This window comes from Salvelinus namaycush, chromosome 3 (assembly GCF_016432855.1).
Source record: "Salvelinus namaycush isolate Seneca chromosome 3, SaNama_1.0, whole genome shotgun sequence".
Lineage (NCBI taxonomy): Eukaryota > Metazoa > Chordata > Actinopteri > Salmoniformes > Salmonidae > Salvelinus > Salvelinus namaycush.
This window is the reverse complement of record NC_052309.1, coordinates 42,211,336-42,236,766: the sequence shown is the minus strand read 5'-3', so window position 1 is coordinate 42,236,766 and position 25,431 is coordinate 42,211,336. Positions and strand designations below refer to the sequence as shown.

At 41.4% G+C, this 25,431-nt stretch overlaps 1 protein-coding gene across 1 annotated transcript in view; it reads right to left on the bottom strand.

Annotated features, from left to right (window-relative positions):
- Window positions 1-185: 185 nt before the first annotated feature.
- The window catches only part of rsf1b.1 (remodeling and spacing factor 1b, tandem duplicate 1), a 44,020-nt gene continuing 18,774 nt past the window's right edge, over window positions 186-25,431 (bottom strand). Inside the window, exons 2-16 of the mRNA XM_038988481.1 lie at window positions 17,021-17,112; window positions 16,524-16,616; window positions 14,366-14,571; window positions 14,050-14,165; window positions 10,238-13,839; window positions 9,777-10,049; window positions 9,371-9,475; window positions 4,803-4,882; window positions 4,407-4,461; window positions 4,111-4,226; window positions 3,925-3,992; window positions 2,604-2,829; window positions 2,137-2,363; window positions 1,412-1,597; window positions 186-1,221 (exon numbers count right to left, since the gene is read on the bottom strand). Of these exons, the coding sequence (XP_038844409.1) occupies window positions 716-1,221; window positions 1,412-1,597; window positions 2,137-2,363; window positions 2,604-2,829; window positions 3,925-3,992; window positions 4,111-4,226; window positions 4,407-4,461; window positions 4,803-4,882; window positions 9,371-9,475; window positions 9,777-10,049; window positions 10,238-13,839; window positions 14,050-14,165; window positions 14,366-14,571; window positions 16,524-16,616; window positions 17,021-17,112 (5,951 nt within the window). The 3' untranslated portion in view covers window positions 186-715. The remainder of the gene's footprint in view (window positions 1,222-1,411; window positions 1,598-2,136; window positions 2,364-2,603; window positions 2,830-3,924; window positions 3,993-4,110; window positions 4,227-4,406; window positions 4,462-4,802; window positions 4,883-9,370; window positions 9,476-9,776; window positions 10,050-10,237; window positions 13,840-14,049; window positions 14,166-14,365; window positions 14,572-16,523; window positions 16,617-17,020; window positions 17,113-25,431) is intronic.

Sequence of the window (25,431 nt, the reverse complement as noted above, 5' to 3'; positions counted from 1 at the left end):
TTGTTGAGCACCCCTCCATTCCTTTGTTTGCTGAAGCTCAGGCCCACCTGAGCTAAAACACATCTACTTCCTACAAACAATTAATTATATCCTACAATAAGACATCCTCTTTCCCAGGCAGGAACACTGAGGAGCTTCTCAGCAGAACAGGTTTTCATGGGTCGTGTTCATTAAGTCACACAACAGAAAACAAAAATGAGTGTTTATTGGACAAGTCTAGTTAGTCCCTCCCAGTTTCTGTCTGCATTCTTCCGTTTGGGGGCTGATGAGCAAAACCATGAAGTTGAGAGATGGATTCTTTGTATGGTGGGGTCATGGACATACCCCTGAGTAGGAAACCCTGGAAGTTGGCTGGAGAAACAGGTAGGTTCATTTGTCGTCAAGTATCTGACCCGCATGTCCATTGGTGACGAAGTATGGAGGATAAGACAAAGCTAATTCACGTGCCACAAAACAACCTTTAGAGTTAGTGCTCTCAATGACTGTACAATCCAACTGCGAGAGGTGCGAAGAGTGAAGAGAATTAACTTCTCCCCGTAAGGCATCCAGTTCATATGGATGGATGGGGCCACACTGAGGGGACGAGGATGAATTGGGGGGAAAAAACAAAAAACACAAGAGGACAGGAATAAACGGTGGACGACTTCAGTGGAGAAAAAAAACATAATATAAAAAAATACAATACTACAGAAATGAACAAACGTACAACTTGGTTTTACAACACATCACTATTGCAGACAAAGTCCACTAGGTCTGTGACCCCCAGCAGGTCGTCCTCATCATCGTCCTGTGGCGCCAACTCCAGTCCGTTGGGTGCTATGGTGACGGCTGTGGCTCCAGGTTTTTGGGGCCCAATGTGAGCCAGGCCCTCCAGGGCCTTGATGGGACTCTGTCCGTTAGTAGGGGGGTGCAGCTCCACCAGGTTGTAGTCCAACGGACTGGCTCCCTTCCCCAGCACCCCCCCTTCCTCCTCTTCCTTTGTTTCTTCCTTCTCCTCCTCGTCAGAGTCGTCCGAGTCAATGCGGTTCACACGCTTGCGGACCGGACGCTCTCCCTCCGATGATTCGTCGGAATCATCATCATCATCCTCCTCGGAGGCTCGCCTCCGTTTCAGCGAGAGGCGTCTGCGGCGCTGCTGGGACTCTTCCTCAGACGAGTCAGCCCTCCTCTTCAACCTAGTCCTCTCCCTCTTGCCCACGTCCGAGCCTCTGGAGGAGCTTGCTGAAAGAGCAAGGCATGAAACGGTGGACGTTAGGTAAAACCATATTGTTAATATCAGTTAAAGTAATGGCCAGTGAGGACTCGCTTAAGAATCTAATTCATATGACTTAGACACACTACAGAAAAAATACGCTAATAGCAGTGGCAGTGAGGCAAAGAGTGCGTGTCTAGAAAAAAAAGTCTGGCTGACCTTCGCTGTCGGAGCTGGCGAGGCGCCTCCGCGGTTTGACTTTGTCCCGGTTGGTGCCGGCCTTTGAGCCGTCGGAGTCGCCGGACGACTCGCAGTAGTTGACCTGCTTCTTTGTATGACTACGGCGGGATCGGCGTTGGCTACAGTCCAGGTCGCTGTCACTGAACTCGCTGGAGCCCTCTGACACTAGTTAAAAAGGTCAGCAAAGAGAGAGAAGCCAGTCAACACAGAGCCACGTCACAGGGCCGCCACCACATACCTATTGGTCTTTAAAAGGACAATTACAAAATCAACACTTAATGTCATTATGTCAGATGTTTTCAGACCATAAGATTTTTATAATATCAAGATGGATCCATGTCCCACCCAATCGGCTGTCTAACCACTGTAACGAAGGCCTCAACCACAAATTAGTGGAAAACATAAGTGCCACAAATCAGGACCTTTTCAAATTATTTTGGGTTGTGGCATAAAGCAGAATCCACAAAACAGATTGCCTGGAACTTGTCTCAGGAGAAGACCACTTTTGAGACCTGAAAACATCTAACAAAGTGTAATTCATCCATAAAAATCCATAAAAATGTAATAAAATGTATGCACTCTACTGTAAGTCGCTCTGGATAAGAGCGTCTGCTAAAATGACTAAAATGTAATGTAAAAAAAATGTAATTCTGGAGAGTGATGTCCCTTCAAACAACAAAGAGGAATTGACGACACCAACGTACTCATTTCGTCCTCATCTTCATCACTCGTCTCCTCCTCTTCATCGTCTGAGTACCCTCTCGCTCTGCGGCGCCTTCGCGGCCGAGTGCTCCTTTGACATTTGGCCGGCCTCCTTGTCCTGGCAGTTCTGCGTCGCGTACTGCCGAAGTCACTGTCGTCGTTAGAGTCGACTGCCGCTTCGCTCTCTGCGTCGCTCTTGTCTGACGCCACAAACTCCTCTTCCTCCGTACTACGCATAAAAGTGTGCAGGGGGAGAGAAGAAAATGAGACAAATTAATTCAACACCCCTTTGTGTCACACCTTTCTGGCTGTAATAGCTGTCAATAAAGTGGTACCTTTGGTTGTGTTCATTATGGCACCCAACAGAAAACAGTCTGTCGTCTTCCATTTGGTGCCTTATGAACACAACCCTGTCGTCCTTGTCCTGACTTATGCACCCCTACACCTCCCACCCACCAGATGACCCTACCTGTCACTGAGACGGAACTCGTCCTCGCTTTCCTCCTCCTCCACAGTGCTGTCGCTGTCCAGGTCGTTGAGACGCCGGCGCTTCTTCCTGCGCTGGCCGGCGTTTGGCCGTGGCGGGCGTCCATTCTCCTTGCCCTCACCAACCTCTCCTGCTGCCAGGATGGTGGACATGTCCTTCCCTCTGCTATGGCCTGTGATGTTGGCCATGTCCTTGCCCCGACCAGCTCCTGTAGAGGGCAGCATACGTCAACATTTAGACAATCCAACAGGCACACATTAACCCCCTAGAGTCAATTGACAAACCGGTGCATCAATCAAAGTTACATAACAAAAGAATTCCCATCAAAATCTGTCAGTTTAAGCTAGAGATAGTTTTTTAGCATTGGATGAGTCTCCATCTACTGCATCCGCCAGTGTCATACTTCCGCATCTGGGTGAAAGGTAGCAGAGCTAGAGCGGTGTTTGTCAGAACATGAGACATCCCGAAACTATTCTATGGAAAGGAGAGACTCTCACGAACCCGATGGTGTTCTTCGTTTTGCTCTACGACCCCCACACGTGTCACAGAACACATCAAAGAAACCGGTACTGTTTTTTTTTTAAATTATGGAAGTGTGAAGGTAGTTTTGTGCCTAACCCCCCATAAAGGGGTTAAATGTGCATTTTTCTTTTGAGCTATTCCATCCAGAGTGATGGTTGCTGATAATGGGCCTCTGTACGCCTATGTAGATATTCCATTACAAATCAGCCGTTTCCAGCTACAATAGTCATTTACAACATTAACAATGTCTACACTGCATCTCAGATCAATTTTATGTTATTTTAAATTACAAAAAACTTGCTTTTTTCTTTTCAAAAACAAGGACATTTCTAAGTGACCCCACACTTTTGAACGGTAGTGTATTTTTCTATACCTAAAGGGGTCCTAAAATTCAAAATAGCTAAATTATCCATAGTATGACAATCTTAAAACAATTCCATGTCAACTTAGCACCCCCCCTCCCCCAATGTCTTAGACTAAAGAATGAAAGATTGTTTGCAGGCTACATGAGTTAAAAAGGCTCTCAGGCTGTGTTTCATTCAGGGTAGATGTTCCCTCCTTTGCCCTCGTTCACGCTCCTTGACAGATCTAAAATGAAACACAGCCTCAGACTTGACTATTCATAACCCTTCTTAAAGCTTGAACAATGCACAATTATCAGGGGGCGCACAGGTGAAATGCTGCAGCCAGAAGTAATTTCTGAACAAAACTAAGAGACATTGAATTAAATTCATAATTCTGTGACTTTGTTGCCAGATTCCATAATGTCCTCCAACTGTACCTCCACCATCAGCCTCTCTGATGTCTTCTTCAATTGCCTCCTCGATAGCCTCATCAAATTCATCAAACCTGCAAACAAGATGTCGAAATTATTCAGGGATTTAACAGCCACCATACTGAAATAATAAAGACCAACCACACAACACAGACTATTCGAATAACCCTGAGTTTAGTACAGACTTCATACCTATAACTTATGCTTTTCTTTGCCCTTGTCGACCTTCGACCCCAGCTCTTGCTTTTCTCTTTCTTCTGTTTCTTCACTTCTTCCTTTTCTTCCTCCTTTTCTTCCTCTACCTCCAACTGAAATGAGAGTAGGCAACGTGTCAGTACACTATAGGAAGCAATCAGTCTAGGCTGGGCAGTGAACAGTGTGACAGACCATTTTAGAAGGACGTCCAACACACACACACACAGAATTCTGGATGTTTTGCAATGGACTTTCATGATGGTATATAACCATAACAACCAAATGCTACTTACAGAGGGAGTGATGATGTTTTCGACACTTATTCCAACATAGACCAAACGTTCTTTTCTGGAGGGAGAAAATACAATAATTTTATTTAAAACAACTTCTGATAGAATAAAAAAAAAAAAAAAAAAAAATCAGCTTTCCCATTATCAGAGGCCCACTGCCGTTGTACAACAAGACATGTCAAGCAATGTAAGCTCCATTAAATATTTGAGATCGATAAACAGATCAGGGTGATTGTACCTATTCTATTGTCAAACCAATGCAATTCAGTGTAGACTCCAATTGCATGTGTTGTGGACTGAGCCTCATATTCTTTAATAAGAACCACCCAACTAAATGTATTTATCTTCCTGTTGTCATTTGCTGTTTTACACCAAGAGTCATGGTTCAGAGGTTCTCACCTTCGCTCAGCGCGATCCCTCTTTTTCAGGGCAGCATCGAGATTAGCAAGCTGCTCCTCAAGCTTGTCACATAGTAGCTTCTGCAGGGGGGTCACCAGGAGATGGGTAAGAATGACAGAACACCACACATACAGTCCCCTACATATTTATTTGGACAGTGAAGCTAAACCTTTTAATTTGGCTCTATAATCCAGCATTTGGGGTTTTAGAGGCAACAGTACAGAATGCCACCTTTTGTTTGAGTTTATTTTCATACATACAGTGCCTTCAGAAAGTATTCATAACCCTTGAATTATTCCACATTTTGTTGTAGCCTGAATTCAAAAGGGATTAAATTATTATTTTTCCCCTCACCCATCTACACACACTCACAATACCCCAATAATGACAGAGCGAAAACATGTTGAGATTTTTCTTCTACACATTTCTTGAAAATTAAATACAGAAATCTATTTTACATAAGTATTCACATCCCTGAGTCAACACTTTGTAGAAGCACCTTTTGACAGCGATTACAGCAGTGAGTCTTTCTGGGTAAGTCAAAGACGTTTTCACTCCTGGATTGTGCAACATTTTCACATTATTCTTTTCAAAATTCTTCAAGGTTGTTGATCATTGCTAGACAACCATTTTCAGGTCTGGCATATATTTTCAAGAAGATTTAAGTCAAAACTGTAAATCAGCCAGTCCGGAACCTAAATGTTCTTCTTGGTAAACAACTCGTGTAGATTTGGCCTTGTGTTTTAGATTATTGTCCTGCTGAAAGGTGAATTTGTCTTCCAGTGTCTGGTGGAAAGCAAACTGACCCAGGGTTTCCCCTAAGATTTTGCCTGTGCTTATCTCCATTTCACTTTTATCCTGAAAAAGTCCCCAGTCCTCCCATACCCATAACACGATGCAGCCACCACTATGCTTGAAAATATGGTACTCAGCAGTGTGTTGTATTGGATTTGCCCCAAACATAACACTTTGTATTCAGGACAAAATGTTAATTGCTTGGTCACATTTTTAGCAGTATTACTTTAGTGTCTTGTTGCAAACAGGACACGTTCTTTGGAATAGTTTTATTCTGTTCAGGCTTCCTTTTCACTCTCAATTATGTAAGTATTGTGGAGTAACTGCAATGTTGTTGATCCATCCTCAGTTCTATCATAGCCATTGAACTCTGCCACTGTTTTAAAGTTAACATTGGCCTCATGGTAAAATTGTGGCGTAATCCCTGAGCGGTTTCCTTCCTCTCCGGCAACTGAGTTAGGAAGGACACCTGTATCTTTGTAGTGACCTGGTGTATTGATACGCCATCCAAAGTGTAATTCATAACTTCACCATGCTCAAAGGGATATTCAATGTCTGCTTTTTATTTTATTTTGACCATCTACCAATAGGTGCCCTTCTTTGCAAGGTATTGTAAACCATCCCTGGTGTTTGTTGCTGAATCTGTGTTTGAAAGTCACTGCTCAACTGAGGTACCTTACAGATAATTGTATGTGTGGGGTACAGAGATGAGCTAGTCATAAACAAATCCTTTTAAACACTATTATTGCACACAGAGTGAGTCCATGCAACTTATGTGACTAAAGCATAACAAGAACATTTTGAAAAAGGGGTGTGAATACTTTTAGGCACCATCTGTTTTACCATTTAGAAATTAAAGCACTTTATTTATCTAATCCCCCAATTTTAAGATTTCCTAAGTATTTGGACCAATTCACTGATATTGTATTACATTTATTCAAAAGTTGAGTATTTGGTCCCATATTCCTAACATCAAGTGACTCTACATACTTGTTGGATGCAATTTCAGCTTGTTTTGGTTTGTTTTGTCATTTTCAAGTCACTTTTATTGTAAATAAGAATATAATATGTTTCTGAACACATCTACATTAATGTGGATGTTACCATGATTACGGATAATCATGAACGAATCGCGAATAATGATGAATGAGAAAGTTACAGATGCACAAAGGTCATGCCCTAAAACATGCTAACCTCTCACCATTACCAATAACGTTAGCATTTTTTAGGGGTATGATATTTATGCCTCTAACTTTGTCACTCATCATTATTCACTAGTGTTAATGGTGAGAGGTTAGCATGTTTTGGGGTGATGATCTTTGTGCATCTAACTTTCTCAATCATCATTATTCGCGATTCATTCATGATTATCCGTAATCATGGTAGCATCCACATTAACTTCTCTAGGATAGGGGGCAGCATTTTCATGTTTGGATAAAAAGCATACCCAAATTCAACTGCCAGCTACTCATCCCCAGAAGATAAGATATGCATATTGTTAGTATATTTGGATAGAAAACACTCTGAAGTTTCTAAAACTGTTTGAATCATGTCTGTGAGTATAACATAACTTATTTAGCCCGAGGACAAACCATTCAGATTTTTTTGTTTTGTTGAGGTCACTCTTTTCAATGAGTTTTCATTGGGAAACCAGATTTCTAAAGGGACCTGCTTGCAGTTCCTACCACTTCCACTGGATGTCAACAGTCTTGAGAAATTGGTTGAGGTTATTCCTTTGTGTAATGAAGAAGTACGGCCATCTTGAACGAGAGTCACTTGAAGTGTCCTGTTAGAAGCGCGTGACCAGAAAGCTAGCTATAGTTGGTTTTAATCCTGTATTGATCACAGATCATACCGTCTTCAATTTTATCGATTATTAATGTTAAAAAAAATACGTAGTTGTATTACAAAAGTAGTTTGTCCAAAATGGACATTTTGGATGTATATCGACGGAATTAATCGAACAAAAGGACAATTTGTGATGTTTATGGGACATATTGGAGTGCCAACAACAGAGGCTCGTCAAAGGTAATGCATGAATTAGATTTTTATTTCTGCGTTTTGTGTCACGCCTGCAGGGTTGAAATATGCTTATCTCTCTTTGTTTACAATGGTGCTAACTCAGATAATAGCATTGTTTGCTTTCGCCGAAAAGCCTATTTGAATTCTTTTTTTTTTTTTTTTTTTAAATAAATTTTATCCCATTTTCTCCCCAATTTTCGTGGTATCCAATCGCTAGTAATTACTATCTTGTCTCATCGCTACAACTCCCGTACGGGCTCGGGAGAGACGAAGGTTGAAAGCCATGCGTCCTCCGAAGCACAACCCAACCAAGCCGCACTGCTTCTTAACACAGCGCGCCTCCAACCCGGAAGCCAGCCGCACCAATGTGTCGGAGGAAACACCGTGTACCTGGCCCCCTTGGCTAGCGCGCACTGCGCCCACAGGAGTCGCTGGAGCGCGATGAGACAAGGATATCCCTACCGGCCAAACCCTCCCTAACCCGGACGACGCTATGCCAATTGTGCGTCGCCCCACGGACCTCCCGGTCGCGGCCGGCTGCGACAGAGCCTGGGCGCGAACCCAGAGACTCTGGTGGCGCAGTTAGCACTGCGATGCAGTGCCCTAGACCACTGCGCCACCCAGGAGGCCGCTGCCTATTTGAATTCTGACATGTTGGCTGGATTCACAACCAGTGTAGCTTTAATTTGGTATCTTTCATGTGTGATTTAGTGAAAGTTGGATGTTTATAGTAATTTCTATAGTAATTCATTTGAATTTGGCGCTCTGCATTTTCTCTGGCTTTTTGCCAAGTGAGACAGTAGCGTCCCGCCTAAACTCAGATTTTTGGATATAAATATGAACTTTACCAAACAAAACATACATGTATTGTGTAACATGAAGTCCTATGAGTGTCATCTGATGAAGATCATCAAAGGTTAGTGATTAATTGTATCTCTATTTCTGCTTTTTGTTACTCCTCTCTTTGGCTGGAAAAATGGCTGTGTTTTTCTGTGGCTATGTACTGACCTAACATAATCGTTTGGTGTGCTTTCGCCGTAAATCCTTTTTGAAATCAGATATGTTGGCTGGATTCACAACTAGTGTAGCTTTAATTTGGTGTCTTTCATGTGTGATTTCATGAAAGTTTGATTTTTATAGTAATATATTTTAATTTGGCGCTCTGCATTTTTACTGGCTTTTGGCCAAGTGGGACGTTAGCGTCCCACATATCCTAGAGAAGTTAATGTAGAAATGTTCAGAAATATATTATATTCTTATTTACAATAAAAGTGACAAAATGACAATCTCAGAAAAAGGCTGTGTCGTTATCTTCGCAAGGGGAGCGTGCTAGAGTATTGAAAACAGGGGTGCCATCTTTGAGATTTTGGTTTTATTACTTGGTAAAAAAATAAACTCATAATCTCTCCCATTTTTTGGGGAGCATACAATATACTGTAGCTCAGGATTTGTATTATTTAATACAGTATTTTCTTGCTCATATTTATCAAGGGTGCCAGTAATTATGGACCTGACTGCATGTATGAAAATACCCTCAAATACAACGTGACATTCTGTACTGTCGCCTCATAAAACATTTAATCTCATATCCAAAAGGCTGGAGTAGAGTCAAATTAAAAGTATTAGCTTCACTGTCCAAATAAATATGTAGGGGAGTGCATAATCAAGCCATTAGTTCAAAACATAGTAATGTGGCTAGTATCCAAACTGTAGTGTGAGTACAGATTGTTTAGCATCTGGATGTTACTTACATGTTGGCAAGGTGGACAGAACCACTCCCCATCTGGGATGATCATGAGAGGGGGTCTGAGGCAGGCCGTGTGGTAGCCACTGTCACACGAGTCACATAGCAAGATCTGTGGGGTAAACACGGAGGGGGATTAGCTGGAACACATTATATGGTAGTCTTATCTGTCAGTGGAGATAAATATTATGAATATAGCATATTTTTTAATTCAACCTTCATTTAGCTAGGCAAATCAGTTCAGAACAAATTCTTATTTACAATGACAGCCTACACCGGCCAAACTCGGACAACACTTGGGCCAATTGTGCGCCGCCCTATGAGACTGATACAGCCTAGTATAACCATGATTACAGCCCACCAGGGTTGGGGTCAATTCCATTTCAATTAAATGCTTTTCAATGAGGACCCACCAGCTCGGGATGGTTGGGGAGGCCGCAGTGTTTGCAGGGATCTTCGTTAGGAGGGAGGTCATCATCCGAGGAGGTGTCAGAGTCGTCGCTGTGCCTTTCTCTGTTCCGGTTCTTCCACCTCCTCTTGCCCTTCTCCACCTTAAAGCTCTCATCACTGTCGTCCTCCTCACTCTCCTCTTCGCTTGACTCGCTTTCATTGTCATCACCAGAACCATTCTTTTTGCGCCTTCGTGTTCGAGTGTTGGACCACCGGGTCTTTCTCCTCCGTCGCCCCTGAAAACAAAAGACATCACCTCATTTTTGGATTTCATGAGGTTAATGTAGGACAGCATACACATACGTTACTGAAGGCTGACACTGTGGATCCCTGATTTAAAAGATACTGTTGATCCAAAAACATTCATTCACAATCCACCTGTAATATTAATGTAGAAATACCTGCAGTTACTGAAAGAACTTACCTTAGATTTGGACTGTCCATCTTGATCAACCTTTTCTCTTGGTTTCCTCTGAACAGTTTCCTCCTCCTCGTCTGCCTTCTCCTCAGGGGGCGTGGTCTCTTTTTTCTCCAGCCTCCTGTCCTGGAACTCCACCCCCTTAGCGGTTGGCCTGCAAATCCTGGGTGACCTCCTCAGGGATCTCCCAGTCTCACCAGTATCGGACCCAGAGTCCCTCTCCGTTCTCTGGAGCGCAGCTCTCCTTCGATGAGTAATCCCCCGTATTTTCAGGCGAATCCCCTCCTCTTGAATCTCTGATGTTGTTCCTGCATCCTTTTTTTCATCCTCTTTATTCTCAGACCCTTTACTTGCTTTTGCCTCACCCGTTTTCTCTGCTGCAGTTGAGTTATCTTTCTCAGCACCATCATCCTCCATTTTGTCATCTTTCTTAGCCTGATCATCTTCCTTCTCATTCTCTTTAGGGCATCCCTGTGTTGTGGCATCTTCCTTGATTACTTTGTCCTGGCTTTTGTCTGTCTCACCTTCAGCCTCAGTGAGAGATGATGCCTTCTTGCTGGTAGCCTGTTTTTCTGATGGTGCATTACAGTCTATGCGGTTTGAGTCTGAGGTTTGAGTCTTCTGAGGCTCGCTCTCAGAATTCTCTCCACTTTTAACAGACTTCTTTGTCCAGCCTTTATCGGCATGTCCCCTAATAATTACATCTGTTGACTTTTCCGAACTTATTTCCATAGGCTCTTCCTGTTTCCTCCCCACTGGGACAGACTCTTTGAGAGAAGGTAATTGCTTGGAATCCTCAAAGGCGACATGTTTCTCTCCTTCTGCTGCAGCTGGCTTTATGTCTGCCAGTTTCTCATTTTCTTTAGAGGCATCTGGTTTCTGTCCTTCACAGATTGAAGATTTCACAATCTTTTTAGAAGCAGTCTCTGTGTTTTTAAGGCTAGCCGATTTCTCAGTGTCTTTAGTGTTAACCGATTTCTCTGCTTCTTCAGGAGTAGCCAATATCTCCGCGTCTTTAGGGATAGGCGTAGCCGATTTAGCGGAATTCTCAGCGTCTGTAGGGGTAGCCGATTTCTCAGCGTCTGTAGGGGTAGCCGATTTCTCAGCGTCTGTAGGGGTAGCCGATTTCCCAGCATTTTCAGACGTAGCCGATTTAGGCAATTTTTCTGTATCTTTAGGCGTAGCCAATTTCTCGCCGTCTGTAGGCGTAGCCAATTTCTCGCCGTCTGTAGGCGTAGCCAATTTCTCGCCGTCTGTAGGCGTAGCCAATTTCTCGCCGTCTGTAGGCGTAGCCAATTTCTCGCCGTCTGTAGGCGTAGCCAATTTCTCGCCGTCTGTAGGCGTAGCCAATTTCTCGCCGTCTGTAGGCGTAGCCAATTTCTCGCCGTCTGTAGGCGTAGCCAATTTCTCGCCGTCTGTAGGCGTAGCCAATTTCTCGCCGTCTGTAGGCGTAGCCAATTTCTCGCCGTCTGTAGGCGTAGCCAATTTCTCGCCGTCTGTAGGCGTAGCCAATTTCTCGCCGTCTTTAGGCGTAGCCAATTTCTCGCCGTCTTTAGGCGTAGCCAATTTCTCGCCGTCTTTAGGCGTAGCCAATTTAGCAGATTTCTCTGCGTATTTAGGCATTGTCGATTTCAACGTGTCTTTAGGGATACCCAATTTCGCTACCTTTTTCGGTCCTTCCAGTTGTGATTGGTTTGATTTCTCAAAGATGTCTGCCATCTCCACGTCTTTAGGGACAGATTGTTTCTCAGTCACTGCTGCAACAGCTCTTGTCTCATCTTTACAGATGGCTGTTTTCTTAGAGTCTTTCTCCAGGACGTTTTTTTTCTTCACCTCAGGGGCAACATTTGTATGTGTGCTTACAGCACTGACAGCAGGTTTCTCCTTGGTGAGAGCTGACATGTCTTTAGGGGTATCACATTTTTCTGTATGTTTAGATGCCTCTGGTTTCACTGTCATTTTAATGACCAACGATTTATTAGTCTCATTAGTGCTCTCCAGTTTCTCTGCTTTTTTATTGGGAACTGGTTTGTCTGCCTTTTTAAGGAATGAGGACGTATTGGTCTCTTTAGAGCTGGCCAGGTTCTTGGCATCTTTACTCTTTTCTGAAATCTCTGTCTTTTTAATGACAGAAGATGTTTTAATATCGTTAGAACCATCACATTTCTCTGCACTCTCTTTGTTAGATGGATTCTCTGTATTTTTTATGACTGCTGGCGACTCAGGGCGTTTCGAGCTTTCTGGTTTATCTGTAATGGGATCAGGTCTCTCGGTTTGTTTAGTGATGACTGATGTTTCTGGGTTTTTAGGGTTCAACAACTTTTCTGTGGCTTTTATAATGGATGTTTTTTCCATCTCTTTCACTACAGAAAGGGGACAACTGTCTTTAGGGACAACTGTTTCCTTAAAGGCAGCCAAATTTACCTCTTGAAATGCAATGGATGAATCTGTTCCTTTAGTTTCATCTGGTTTCTGTGACTTACTAGATAAAGGGTTTTTATCTGTTTCTATTGATGTGGATGTCTTGTGTTCTGTACGACGCACTTTCACATCCCACTTGGATACCTTGACTTTTTGTTCCTCTTTAAGATCAGAGGACTTTTCCGGTGTGCTTGTTGCATCCTTAGATGAAGTCAATGGCTTTGTCAGAGGAGATGAAGATTTAGCCTCTTTTAGGGATGATTTTTTCAGTGCTTCAGTGCTTTCCTTCTCTGCTTTTGGGGCTGGAACAGTTTTCTGTAGGTTAGTTTCATCAGCCATGGCCACCTCCATGGGCTCCTCAGCATTGCTTGCCATCTCCCCTTCCTTTTTGTCCATGTCCAGGGACAGATTTGTTTTCTCTTTTTCACTAGCTTCTGCTGCTTCACATTCTTCCCTAGCAACAACTTTTGTTTGCTGTTCTTTGCTATCAGCAGATTCTCTCTGTATTCCCATCTCTTTAGGAGATTCTCTCATCCCCTTATTGACACTTTTTTCTGTGACAGGCTGAGCATCAACATTCACTTGATCGCTTTTAATCTCCATAGTCCCCACCAGGGCAACAGAGACCTCTTTACTTGTCTCCTCAACTGTAGGAGCTTCTTTGACAGGAGCAACAGATGGGTTACGCACAATGATTCTACTGCCACCACCACTACTATTATCAAAATCTTCACTAAGTTTCATCTCTCTCTTTTTCAAGGGGATTTTGGCCTGCTGGTCATTCTTCATCACCCTTTGGAGTTCCTCTGCAGTCTTCCTCTTGGCTTCCTCAGTCTGTTCTGTCTGTGGCGTCACACAATGTTTCTCCGCAAGAGGCTCTGTAGCGCTTGTGGCTGTACTCTCCTTGGATTCTGACACCTCCATCGGCTCTTCTTTGATGGCCTGGGTGTTAATGGTGGCCTTGTCATCCACCATTGGCTTCTCGGATTGTCTTGTTGACTCTGACTCGACTTGGTTGTCTTTGAGGCCATTCGATGGGGATTTGGCATCTGATTCGTCCAGCTTTGATTCCTCTTTTGGGGATTTTTTTTCTGTATTCTCTGTTTTAGGGGAGACTAAAGAAACTGTATCCTTGGAGGGTTTGTCCTCTTCATCCCCTGAGGTATCCTCTGTCTTTTTAATTTCCCCTAATGGACAAAGGTATTATAAATAGAAAATACAAGTACAACATTTATAACTGCATCTGTCAGGGAAATACGTTTAGTTTACTTTGGATAAAATAGATCCACGGCAAATGACTGAACTCATGCAATATCATAAATATGTCTGAGTAAACAGCAAAAAACAGATGGCATATGACATTATTGACGTAACAAGCCCTGTCCATATAACTTTACCTTCTCCCCCAGTCTTCTTGTTCCCATCTTCCTCCTCTCCTTCTTTCTTTGTCAACAGTGCTGGGTCGATTTGAGTCTTCAGCTGTGCCAGGATCTCAGCCAAGCTGTTTCTGTCTCTACAGAGATGGAGAATTCAATTCAATTCAGTCGTTCCAATTTCGCAGACAGACATGCTCAGTAGTCGTGGTAAAATTACATATGAACCAAGTAATCTATAATCCACATGGAATACAAGATTTTACATTTTGGCTCTGCAGTACCACAGTATGCCTCTTTCATCCCCTAAAGCCCCCCTCCCCCAAAAGTTCCATAGTACCTGACAATGCACTTCCAGGAGGACCCGTCCAGGTCGTCCTGCTCCTCCACATAGACCCTCACATTGTTATCCTGGTCAAGTTGGAACCAGTACATTAGGCCATCCTTGTCCTTGCCAATGGGATGGAGCCGCATCTTATCGGGATCCTCCTCATTAATTGCAGTCTTGAACTTGACATTGTCATCAAACTGGCACTCACATAAGTGCTAGACAGAGATAAAAAGTATGAGAAATGTTTCCTTTGGCAAAAACAAAAATCCGATGTTAGTAGGGCGGCAAGATATGGACAATTTTTTTTTTGAATGGAATATTGCGATATGACTAGCAACACAACACAGTTGAGTGAACTGAACAAGATCTGTGCCACCACCACTGGCAACCACTATTTTCAGAGAATTAACTTTTGTATCACACAGAAAATATGTAGATTTATTTAGGTGAAAAGCGGGGTCCTTTTTACCACCTGCATCTTGTTTGGAAATATATGTTGAAATGTTTGCATGCAGAACTAGCCTAATTATAGCTACAGTGCATTCGGAATGTATTCAAGCCTTTGACCTTTTCCACATTTTGTTACGTTACAGCCTTATTCTAAAAGTTTTTTACCCTCAATCTACACACGATACCCAACAATGACAAAGCAAAAACGATTGTATTTTTTTTATTTTGCAAAAATAAATACAAAAACAGAAATATCACATTTACATAAGTATTCAGACCTTTTCCTCAATACTTTTTTGAAGAACTTTTGGCAGCGATTACAGCCTTGAGTCTTCTTGGGCATGACACTACAAGCTTGACATACCTGTATTTGGGGAGTTTCTCCCATTCTTCTCTGCAGATCCTCTCAAGCTCTGTCAGGTTGGATGGGGAGTGTTGCGGCACAGCTATTTTCAGGTCTCTCCAGAGATGTTTGATCGGGTTGAAGTCCGGGCTCTGGATGGGTCACTCAAAGACATTCAGACTTGGCAAGAAGCCACTCCTGCAATGTCTTGGCTGTGTGCTTAGGGTCGTTGTCTTGTTGGAAGGTGAATCTTCACCCCAGTCTGAGGTCCTGAGCAGAGCAGGTTTTCATCAAGGATCTCTGTACTTTGCTCCGTTCATCTTTCCACAATCCTGACTAGTCATCCTAGTCCCTGCCGCTGAAAAACATCTCCACAGCATGATGCTGCCACCACGCTTCACCATAGGGATGGTGCCAGGTTTCCTCCAGACGTGACGCTTGGTAATCAGACCAAAGAGCTCAATCTTGGTTACATCAGACCAGAGAATCTAGTTTCTCATGGTCTGAGAGTCCTTTAGATGCCCTTTTTATATGCTTCCGTCTGGCCACTCCACCATAAAGTCCTGATTGGTGGAGTGCTGCAGAGATGGTTGTCCTTCTGAAAGGAAGGTTCTTCCATCTCCACAGAGGAACTCTGGAGCTCTGTCAGAGTGACCATCGGGTTCTCGGTCACCTCCCTGATCAAGGCCCTTCTCCCCCGATTGCCCAGGCGGCCAGCTATAGGAAGAGTATTGGGGTTTCCAAACTTCTTCCATTTAAGAATGATGGAGGCCACTGTGTTCTTGGGAACCTTCAATGCTGCAGACATTTTTTGGTACCCTTCCCAGATCTTTGCCTCGACACAATCCTGTTCTACAGACAATTCCTTCGACCTCATAGCTTGTTTTTTTCTCTGACATGCACTGTAAACTGTGGGACCTTATATAGACAGGTGTGTGCCTTTCCAAATCATGTCCAATCAATTGAATTTACCACAGGTGGACTCCAATCAAGTTGTAGAAACATGTCAAGGATGATCAATTAAAAAGGATGCACCTGAGCTCAATTTCAAGTCTCGTAGAAAAGGGTCTGAATACTTATGAAAATAAGGTGTGTTTTTTAAATTTTTAATACATTTGAAAAAACATTCTAGAAACCTGTTTTCGCTTTGACATTATGGGGTATTTTGTGTAGCTAAAAATGAATTCAAACAATTTTAGAATAAGGCTGTAATATAACAAAATGTGGAAAAGGTCAAGGGGTCTGAATACTTTCCAAATGCACTGTATATGGCAAACTCTCTATAATGGACATGTCAATATTGAGATTTTGATAGAAAATAAACAGTGCATCCCTAGATGTTAGGCCTACTTTATACAAAGACTGGCCACTTACTTTGAGGATTCCAGTCTTGCACTCCACAGACATGTCCTTGTATCCTTTATTTTCAAGTTCCCATGCCCAGGTACTGTTGAACTCATGGCACACCTGTAAGGAAACACATTCCATCAGCCATTGGTTAACCTCTAAAATATACAGAATCATCTTTCAGAATGCCCAGAGTTATGCTGCTGCCTGTATTTTTATTCAAATTAAATATATTGATAGTTGAATCAAATCAAACTTTGTCACATGCACCGAATACAACAAGTGCAGACCTTACACGCCCTTAACCAACAGTGCAGTTCAAGAAGAGTTAAGAAAATATTTACCAAATAAACTAAAGTAAAAAAAATAATAAAAAGTAACAATAAAATAATAATACGAGGCTATATACAGGGGGCACTGGTACCGAGTCAGTGTGCAGGGGTACAGCTTAATCATCTATAAAAGTTAAGCCTAACTGTATCGAGTGTGCAGAAAAATGACCAGCCTTGTTGGGCTCTATTTACCTTCACAATGTACTTCTCCCATCTGTCTGCGGACACCGACTTGCCAATCTTCCTCAGCAACTTCACATGAAGGTCCACCAAGAGCTTTGGAACTGAGGGGAGAGTCGGGATAAATGGCACAATTTGCTAAACATCAATGTATCTCAACGACACATCACATTCAGATATTGTATAGGTAAGGCCAGTTGTTTTTAGTGTTGGTTTTTTTGACCGGTATATCCAGCATTATCCACTAGGTTTGCTGCAGGTAGAAAATCCTAGAAAATGTTATTTAATTGACTCAAGCGGTCTCCAATCAAATCGTCTGGTTGCGCATGAGTGTTTTGGTCCCAAACAATCTAAATCATGTTATTTTCTTCAAATTTGACAATATTTGGATGAATCCAGTTCAAAGTATGGTGCCCAAGTATGAAAAATGACTGTAGCTGGTAAAGATAAAAGATAAAGTTTGATCATAAAGTTACCGGTCCCCTCCCCCAGTGTCAAAAACTTAGATATAGGAGGCAGGCATTATCAAGGATTTACTTCCGGCTTTGGTAGCATCTTATCTTTACTAATTGAAATATGTACTGCCTAAAAACCGTCATCACATATATACCTTGCTTTAGTTTTGTTTACAAGATTGTAAGTTTTGTTTGTAAGATAGCTGCTAGTAGCTAGCTCAAGCAGAATGTACAACCAAAGATACTGGTAACCTTTCATCTGTGGTGTGACTTAGCTACTAGCAAGCCAACAGTCATTTCCCTTTCCATCACCTTTTGTCTTTCCACTATCATCCAGCTGTAATGATAGGAACATTTCCATCACCTTTTGTCTTTCCACTATCATCAAGCTGTAATGATAGGAACATTTCCATTTCCATTTTAGTCATTTAGCAGACGCTCTTATCCAGAGCGACTTACAGTAGAGTGCATACATTTTATTACATTATTTCCATCACCTTTTGTCTTTCCACTATCATCAAGCTGTAATGATAGGCATTTTAGAGAATTCAACATCTACTGTCTGCACAGCTTCTCAGGCAACCACCGCAACAGGAATGCTGTGATACAAAATCAGCTTTCAGCAAAGGAAAAGGGGGGGATATGCTGTGAAGCCTGTGAAGCCTGTGCAACCAGACCCAACATAGTTATTAATTTCAAATCTGCATCAATTGAGCACACCAACATTTCCAAATACAAACATTGTGAAGTTTCACAAAAAAAAGTGCACAACCAAAGATTGCATATTTCAAATTGAGTACTTCAAAAACACATCATCGAATGAGTAGACCACTACATCATCGAATGAGTAGACCACTACATCGACAGTAACTCAGAATATTAAATACCCATTTAACAAACATTTCCCTTTTCAAAAACATTACAGGCTACGTGGACAGGCTCCTGGATCTCCTCCTCAATGAGGTCACCCTTGATCCATCGTTGTATGTGGGGAAGCTGTTTGAGCTGTCCATCCCAGGACCCGTCTGCCCAGTGTGAGAGGCCTGACAAGGAGGCCATAGCTGGATTTGTATCCCGCTTCAACCTTGGGGGTGACTGAAGCAAAGTGGGTGACTGAAGCCTGCTTGATTGAAGCAAGGTACATGGTTCCCCTTCCTCACTTGATCAATCTCTGTAATTGGTTGCATTTCCTAAAGCCTAAGTAATTCACTTTTACATAATATGATAATCACATTGTTACTTTTTCCCCCCAAGCATTCAGATGGGAGATTAGTGTTAAATTGTAAGAATCAACGGGTCCTGCACACTGCATGGCAGCCAGGTGCCTATATTTGGCTTATGGCTGTAAGAAAAAAAGTCACATTTCTCATGAGTGTTTATGTTGATCAATATTTTGGCTATGCTGGCCAATTGTAAATTATCAAATAAAGGTCTGATCAATACACACAATTCTGAACATATGGTCATTTGTAAAATGCTAATGCAGCGGCACCAATAAATTGTCCAGTACACTTATTGTATGCTGTTTTGTGTACATTCATAGAGCGTCTAAGGTGACTGAGGCTTTACTAATTACTGTGAAGTGTATCAGTGAACTAACTGTATTCTGTAATTAGTTACAAAACAATATTAATTAAATTGTGTATTGCTGCGGTTTGTCTGATATCCAACAGTCTATGATCCGCCCTGTTGAACATGAGCATTTTGCACAAAAAAATAAAAAAAAATAATAAAAAAAATAATGGGTTGAGGCATACTATTTAGGGTAAGAATGACATGTGGTCCATTGTTGACCTTATCAATGACATGTGGCCCATTGTTTACATTGTTACCTGGCAACGACCACAAGGGCATTTCAAAGAGCTTTCAGTCAAGGCAAGCTCACGAACTTAAGCTCCCGCCCACACAGCCTGTTCTTTCAGGCTTTCTGATAGTTAGAGAGAAAAGGTACAATATAAATTCTGAGCATTTTAATAACATAAAATACTATGGGTGATATTTTGATCATTCAAAGGCTATTTTTACTTAAAGATGTTTGGTGAGTGTTTCTCTAGTGACATTTTTTTAATAAAAACTAGTCGTCTGTCATTGAATGACAACCCACATTTCAAGAATCCCTAATGTTGATCAATCACTGACGAAGAGGCGTAGGCTTCGGCTACCGAACTTCGACAAGCCTCAAGATTTTTGTTTTGCTCGAACAGCCGAAAAAAACGAAATAAAGAAAAACAGCTGAACACCAAAACAAACTTAATAGTTGCATAGTATAAGGCGGAGCTCTACTAATTATTTGACAGAGAATACTATTTGTAGATCAGTGATTATAAACCTCACTTTGCTCAAGCTGATCCTCTCCAACAGACTTGGGTAAATGGGTAAATTAGGGGCAGTTTACATGGGCACATTATTGTGGGTAGTAGCTCATATCCCACTTAAGGTCTTATTTGGGATAAGCTGTTTACATACACCTTTGATATCCTGCTCATGAGTATCCCTGTATCCACGAATAAACAGAATATTTAAGTTCATATGGGTTAAATGGAATAGTAACTGAAATGCGGACAATGACTGTAGGTCTGTAACCTTTCACATGTAGCTAATATAATATTAACTCCTGCAAAATGATGCAATTCTTGCAGTGAAATTACACAACAAATGTTCATTTTGTCTCGGGAACAGGAGTTAAGAAATAGTACATTTCTTGAGAAAATGTGAATGCACGTGTAATGTGTTATCTTTGACACTTATGGTGCATTCGGAAAGTATTCAGACCTTCCCATTTTCGTTACTTAATAGGCATATTCTAAAATTATATTTTTTCACTCAATCTAAACACAATACCCATAATGACAAAGCAAAAACAGGTTTAGAAATGTTTACAAATCTATTACAAATAAGAAAACAGATATACCTTATTTACATAAGTATTCAGACCCTTTGCTATGAGACTCGAAATTGAGCATAGGTGCATCCTGTTTCCATTGATCATCCTTTAATGTTTCAACTACTTGGAGTCCACCTGTGGTAAATTCAAATGATTGGACATGATTTGGAAAGGCACACACCTGTCTATATAAAAAGGTCCCACAGTTGACAGTGCATGTCAGAGAAGAAAAAAATGACGCCATGAGGTTGAAGGAATTGTCCGTAGAGCTTCGAGACAGGATTGTGTCGAGGCACAGATCTGAGGAAGTGTACCAAAAATGTCTGCAGCATTGAAGGTCTCCAAGAACACAGTGGCCTCCATTCTCAAAATGGAAGAAGTTTGGAACCACTATTGACTCTTCCTAGAGCTGGCCGCCTGGCCAAACTGAGCAATCGGGGGAGAATGCCCTTGTTCAGGGAGGTGACCAAGAATCCGATGGTCACTCTGACAGAGCTCTAGAGTTCTTCTGTGGAGATGGGAGAACGTTCCAGAAGGACAACCATCTCTACAGCACTCCACCAATCAGGTCTTTAAGGTAGAGTTGCCAGACGGAAGCCACTCCTTAGTAAAAGTCACATGACAGTACCTTAGAGTTTGCTAAAAGGAACCTAAAGGACCGAAAGACCATGAGAAACTAGATCCTCTGGTCTGATGAAACCAAGATTGAACTCTTTGGCCTGAATGCAAAGCATCACATCTGGAGGAATCCTGGCACATTTCCTACGGTGAAGCATGGTGGTGGCAGCAACATGCGTGAAGATTTTTTCAGGAGCAGAGACTGAGTGACTAGTCAGGATCGAGGGAAAGATGAACGGAGCAAAGTACAGAGAGATGCTTGATGAAAACCTGCTCCAGAGTGCACAGGACCTCAGACTGGGGCGAAGGTTCACCTTCCAACAGGACAACGACCCTAAGCACACAGCCAAGACAATATAGGAGTGGCTTCGGGATAAGTCTCTGAATTTCCTTGAGTGGCCCAGCCAGAGCACGGACTTGAACCAGATCGTACATCTTTGGAGACCTGAAAATAAATATGCAGCGACGCTCCCCATCCAACCTGACAGAGCTTGAGAGGATTTGCAGAGAAGAATAGGAGAAACTCCCCAAATACAGGTGTGCCAAGCTTGTAGCGTCATACCCAAAGAGACCCGAGGCTGTAATCGTTGCCAAAGGGGCGTCAACAAAGTACTGAGTAAAGAGTCTCAATAATTATGTGATCAGTTTTTTTTACTTTGAATAAATTTGCAAAAATGTCTAAAAACAGTTTATTCTTTCTCATTATGGGGTAGTGTGTGTAGATTGATGAGGGAGGAAAAAACTATGATCAATTTTAGAATAAGGCTGTAACGTAACAATGTGGAAAAAGTGAAGGGGGCTGAATACTTTCCGAATGCACTGTACGCAAGCAGACAGTATTTCAACTAGAGGTCGACCGATTAATCGTAATGGCCGATTAAATCGGTGCCGATTTCAAGTTTTCATAACAATCGGAAATCGGTATTTTTGGGCGCCGATTTGACGAATTTAATATATTTTTTTTACACCTTTATTTAACTAGGCAAGTCAGTTAAGAACACATTCTTATTTTCAATGACGGCTAGGAACGAGGCAGAACGACAGATTTTTAACCTTGTCAGCTCGGGGGATCCAATCTTGCAACCTTACAGTTAACTAGTCCAATGCTCTAACACTGATTACATTGCACTCCACGAGGAGCGTGCCTGTGCCGCGAATGCAGTAAGCTAAGGTAAATTGCTAGCTAGCATTAAACTTCTTATAAAAAACAATCAATCAATGACTGTCATTGCTCCAATATGTACTTAACCATAAACATCAATGCCTTTCTTAAAATCAATACACAAGTATATATTTTTAAACCTGCATATTTAGCTAAAAGAAATCCAGGTTAGCAGGCAATATTAACCAGGTGAAAGTGTGTCATTTCTCTTGCGTTCATTGCACGCAGAGTCAGGGTATATTCAACAGTTTGGGCCGCCTGGCTCTTTGCGAACTAATTTGCCAGAATTTTACGTAATTATGACAACATTGAAGGTTGTGCAATGTAACAGGAATATTTAGACTCATGGATGCCACCCGTTAGATAAAATACGGAACGGAATAAACGTTTTGTTTTCGAGGTGATAGGTTCCGGATTAGTCAAAAGGTATATGGTTTAGAGAGAAATAGTCGACGTGTTATAATTCCTGTAATAACTTGCGGCTGAACTTGACAGGGGTTCCTTCATTATTTTACTGTTCATGTCTTCCATAGAGAATGTCTTGATCTACTTCAAATAAAGGTCTGTGTTTCGTGCAGGCTTAAACCGCCTCTACGTTTTGATACCCGTGTAAATCTCACTAGGATAAGTTAACGTTTGTCAACATATTTTCATAAATCCACTCTACAAAAATAATTATCTTCGCTTATATTTAGCCAATATTGATCAGTTACCTTGTCCTATGGATATCTACACAGTTATAAAATTGGCAAGGTGGTGTAAGCCTACGCGAAACACAGACCTTATTTTAAGTGAATCTAAAAATATCCTATGGAATAAATGAAGGAACCGCTTTTCAGATTTTGCTAGGTGTCATGGGAATTATGACTCGCACTTTGGTCGTCAATTCTTACCATGCCCATTATTAAAATAGGATTTCCTGCATATAGAAATGACAGTTTTTGTTTTCAACATTCATCACAGGTAACTTACTCAATTTTTATTCAAACAGTTGAGAGTATTTGTCTCCTAAGCAGACTCTTCAGTATCATTGTCACTTCAGAGCTGTGTGTGTGTGTATTTATGTATTATATTAAAATAAGTGTTCATTGTTCATTCAGTATTGTTGCAGTTGTCATTATTACAAAAATATAAATAAATAAATAGGCCGATTAATCGTATCGGCTTTTTTTGTCCTCCAATAATCGGTATCGGTGTTGAAAAATCATAATCGGTCGACCTCTAATTTCAACCACATAAAATATGCCCCCAAGACAAACGTGTTCATTTACCAGAAACATGTACACTCGTTTTCTCAGCTTTAATTTCTTAAAACCGGTCAAACTGATGACATTTGGACATTTTGCACAGGACCAAACTTTCCACTGTTGGGAGCTATTGGGTTCTCTCCCCGGTCCCTAAACGGAACATACAACTTTACCGGTGTTAACTAGCTTACTTATGCATTCATTCTATCGATGTTTGACATTATTCTGGTGAGCACTACTGTAGCCTTCTGGGGCAAACGGGATCTGACGCGATTGTTAAGCCAACACACTGACCGTTACGCCAAGAGGTTTGGATTACTTGGCATAATGGTTAAGGTGTTGGCTTGACAGTTGCGTCAGAAGTGGGATGCCGCCAGTAAGGCCAATGAAGAGGCGTGTAAACATGAGGGACTTGATATAGAGAAACGTGAAGAAGCGATCTTAAGCCAACACATAGTGAGACCTGGTCGGGGCTACCAAGAGTTGAACTGCCCTTAATTTACCAATTTTTGTAGAATCTACCAATAGTATTCGCTGCCAAATAATAGGCTTTGTGCAATGAAGATTCGTAGAGCTACGCTTCCCCCTGGCTTAGGCGATAACCTCACCAAACACACATACAACCAGACATTGATTGATTGGAGACAGCTTGTGTCAATTAAAGAACAATTCCTAGGATTTTCTACCTGCAGCAAACCTAGTGGATAATACTGAAAATACCAGTCAAAAATGTATAATAATTTAAGAAAAGAAATGTAAACTGGCCCTATGTATAAGCCAATATATACAGGTAACTGCCAAAATAAAGAAAACAAGGCATCGGGCCACTACGAACCAGATCAGCTTCAATGCACAGTGGCATAAATTTAACAAGTGTGTTACTTGCTTTTATTCTTCCACAAGAAACACCATCATTTGGTGTTTTGTTGATGCAAAAAACTGTCTCAGGCCATGCTTAAATTAACAGGAACCACATCTGTGTGGAAGCACCTGCTTTCAATATACTTTGTATCCCTCATTTACTCGTGTTTCTATTATTTTGGCCATTACCTGTAGCTATAGCATGTGTATGTTGAATATGAATCCCACTTACATTCTAACCAGGTTTCCATCCAACCTTAAGTGAGTAAAGTACATGTCGGATAAAAAACAAAGTCACGACAGGCCTGATGGAATCAGCTAATTTGTCAGTAAAAACTTTCCAAATGTCGATAAAACAAAATACACTAGACAGGGTGGGATCATTCAAATTAATTATGTGAGAAATGTTGGTGAAAAGGCCTTTATGCACGAATATACGGTGCCTTCTGAAAGTATTCATAGCCCTTGACTTATTCCACATTGTGTTACAGCCTGAATTCATAAAGGATTATATACAGCTCTGGAAAAAATGAAGAGACCACTGCAAAATGCTCCGTTTCTCTGGTTTTACTATTTATAGGTATGTGTTTGGGTAAAATGAACATGTTTGTTTATTTCTATAAACTACTGAAAACATTTCTCCCAATGAAAGCTGTCATTGAAAATCTGGGTTATTCCTCCAAATATTGATTTCTGAACTCTTCCTACATTAAATCGTTAGTATTGTGTTGTTTAACAATGAATATCAACTTATTTTCTTCGCATTATTCGAGGTCTGACAATAACGCATATTTTTTGTTATTTTGACCAGTTGTCATTTTCTGCAAATAAATGCTCTAAATGACAATACTTGTTTTTGTAATTTGGGAGAAATGTGTTCAGTAGTTTGTAGGGGAAAATATATATATATATATATATATATATATATATATATATATATATATATATATATATATATATATATATGTTCATTTTACCCAAACACATACCTATAAATAGTAAAACCAGAGAACCTGATCATTTTGCAGTGGTCTCTTAATTTTTTCCAGAGCTGTGTATTACCCCCCCCCCCCCACACACACACACATCTACACACAATACCCCCTAACGACAAAGAGAAAACATGTTTTTAGATTAAGAAAATCTATTGAAAATGAAATACAGAAATCAAATTTACATAGGTATTCACACCTCCA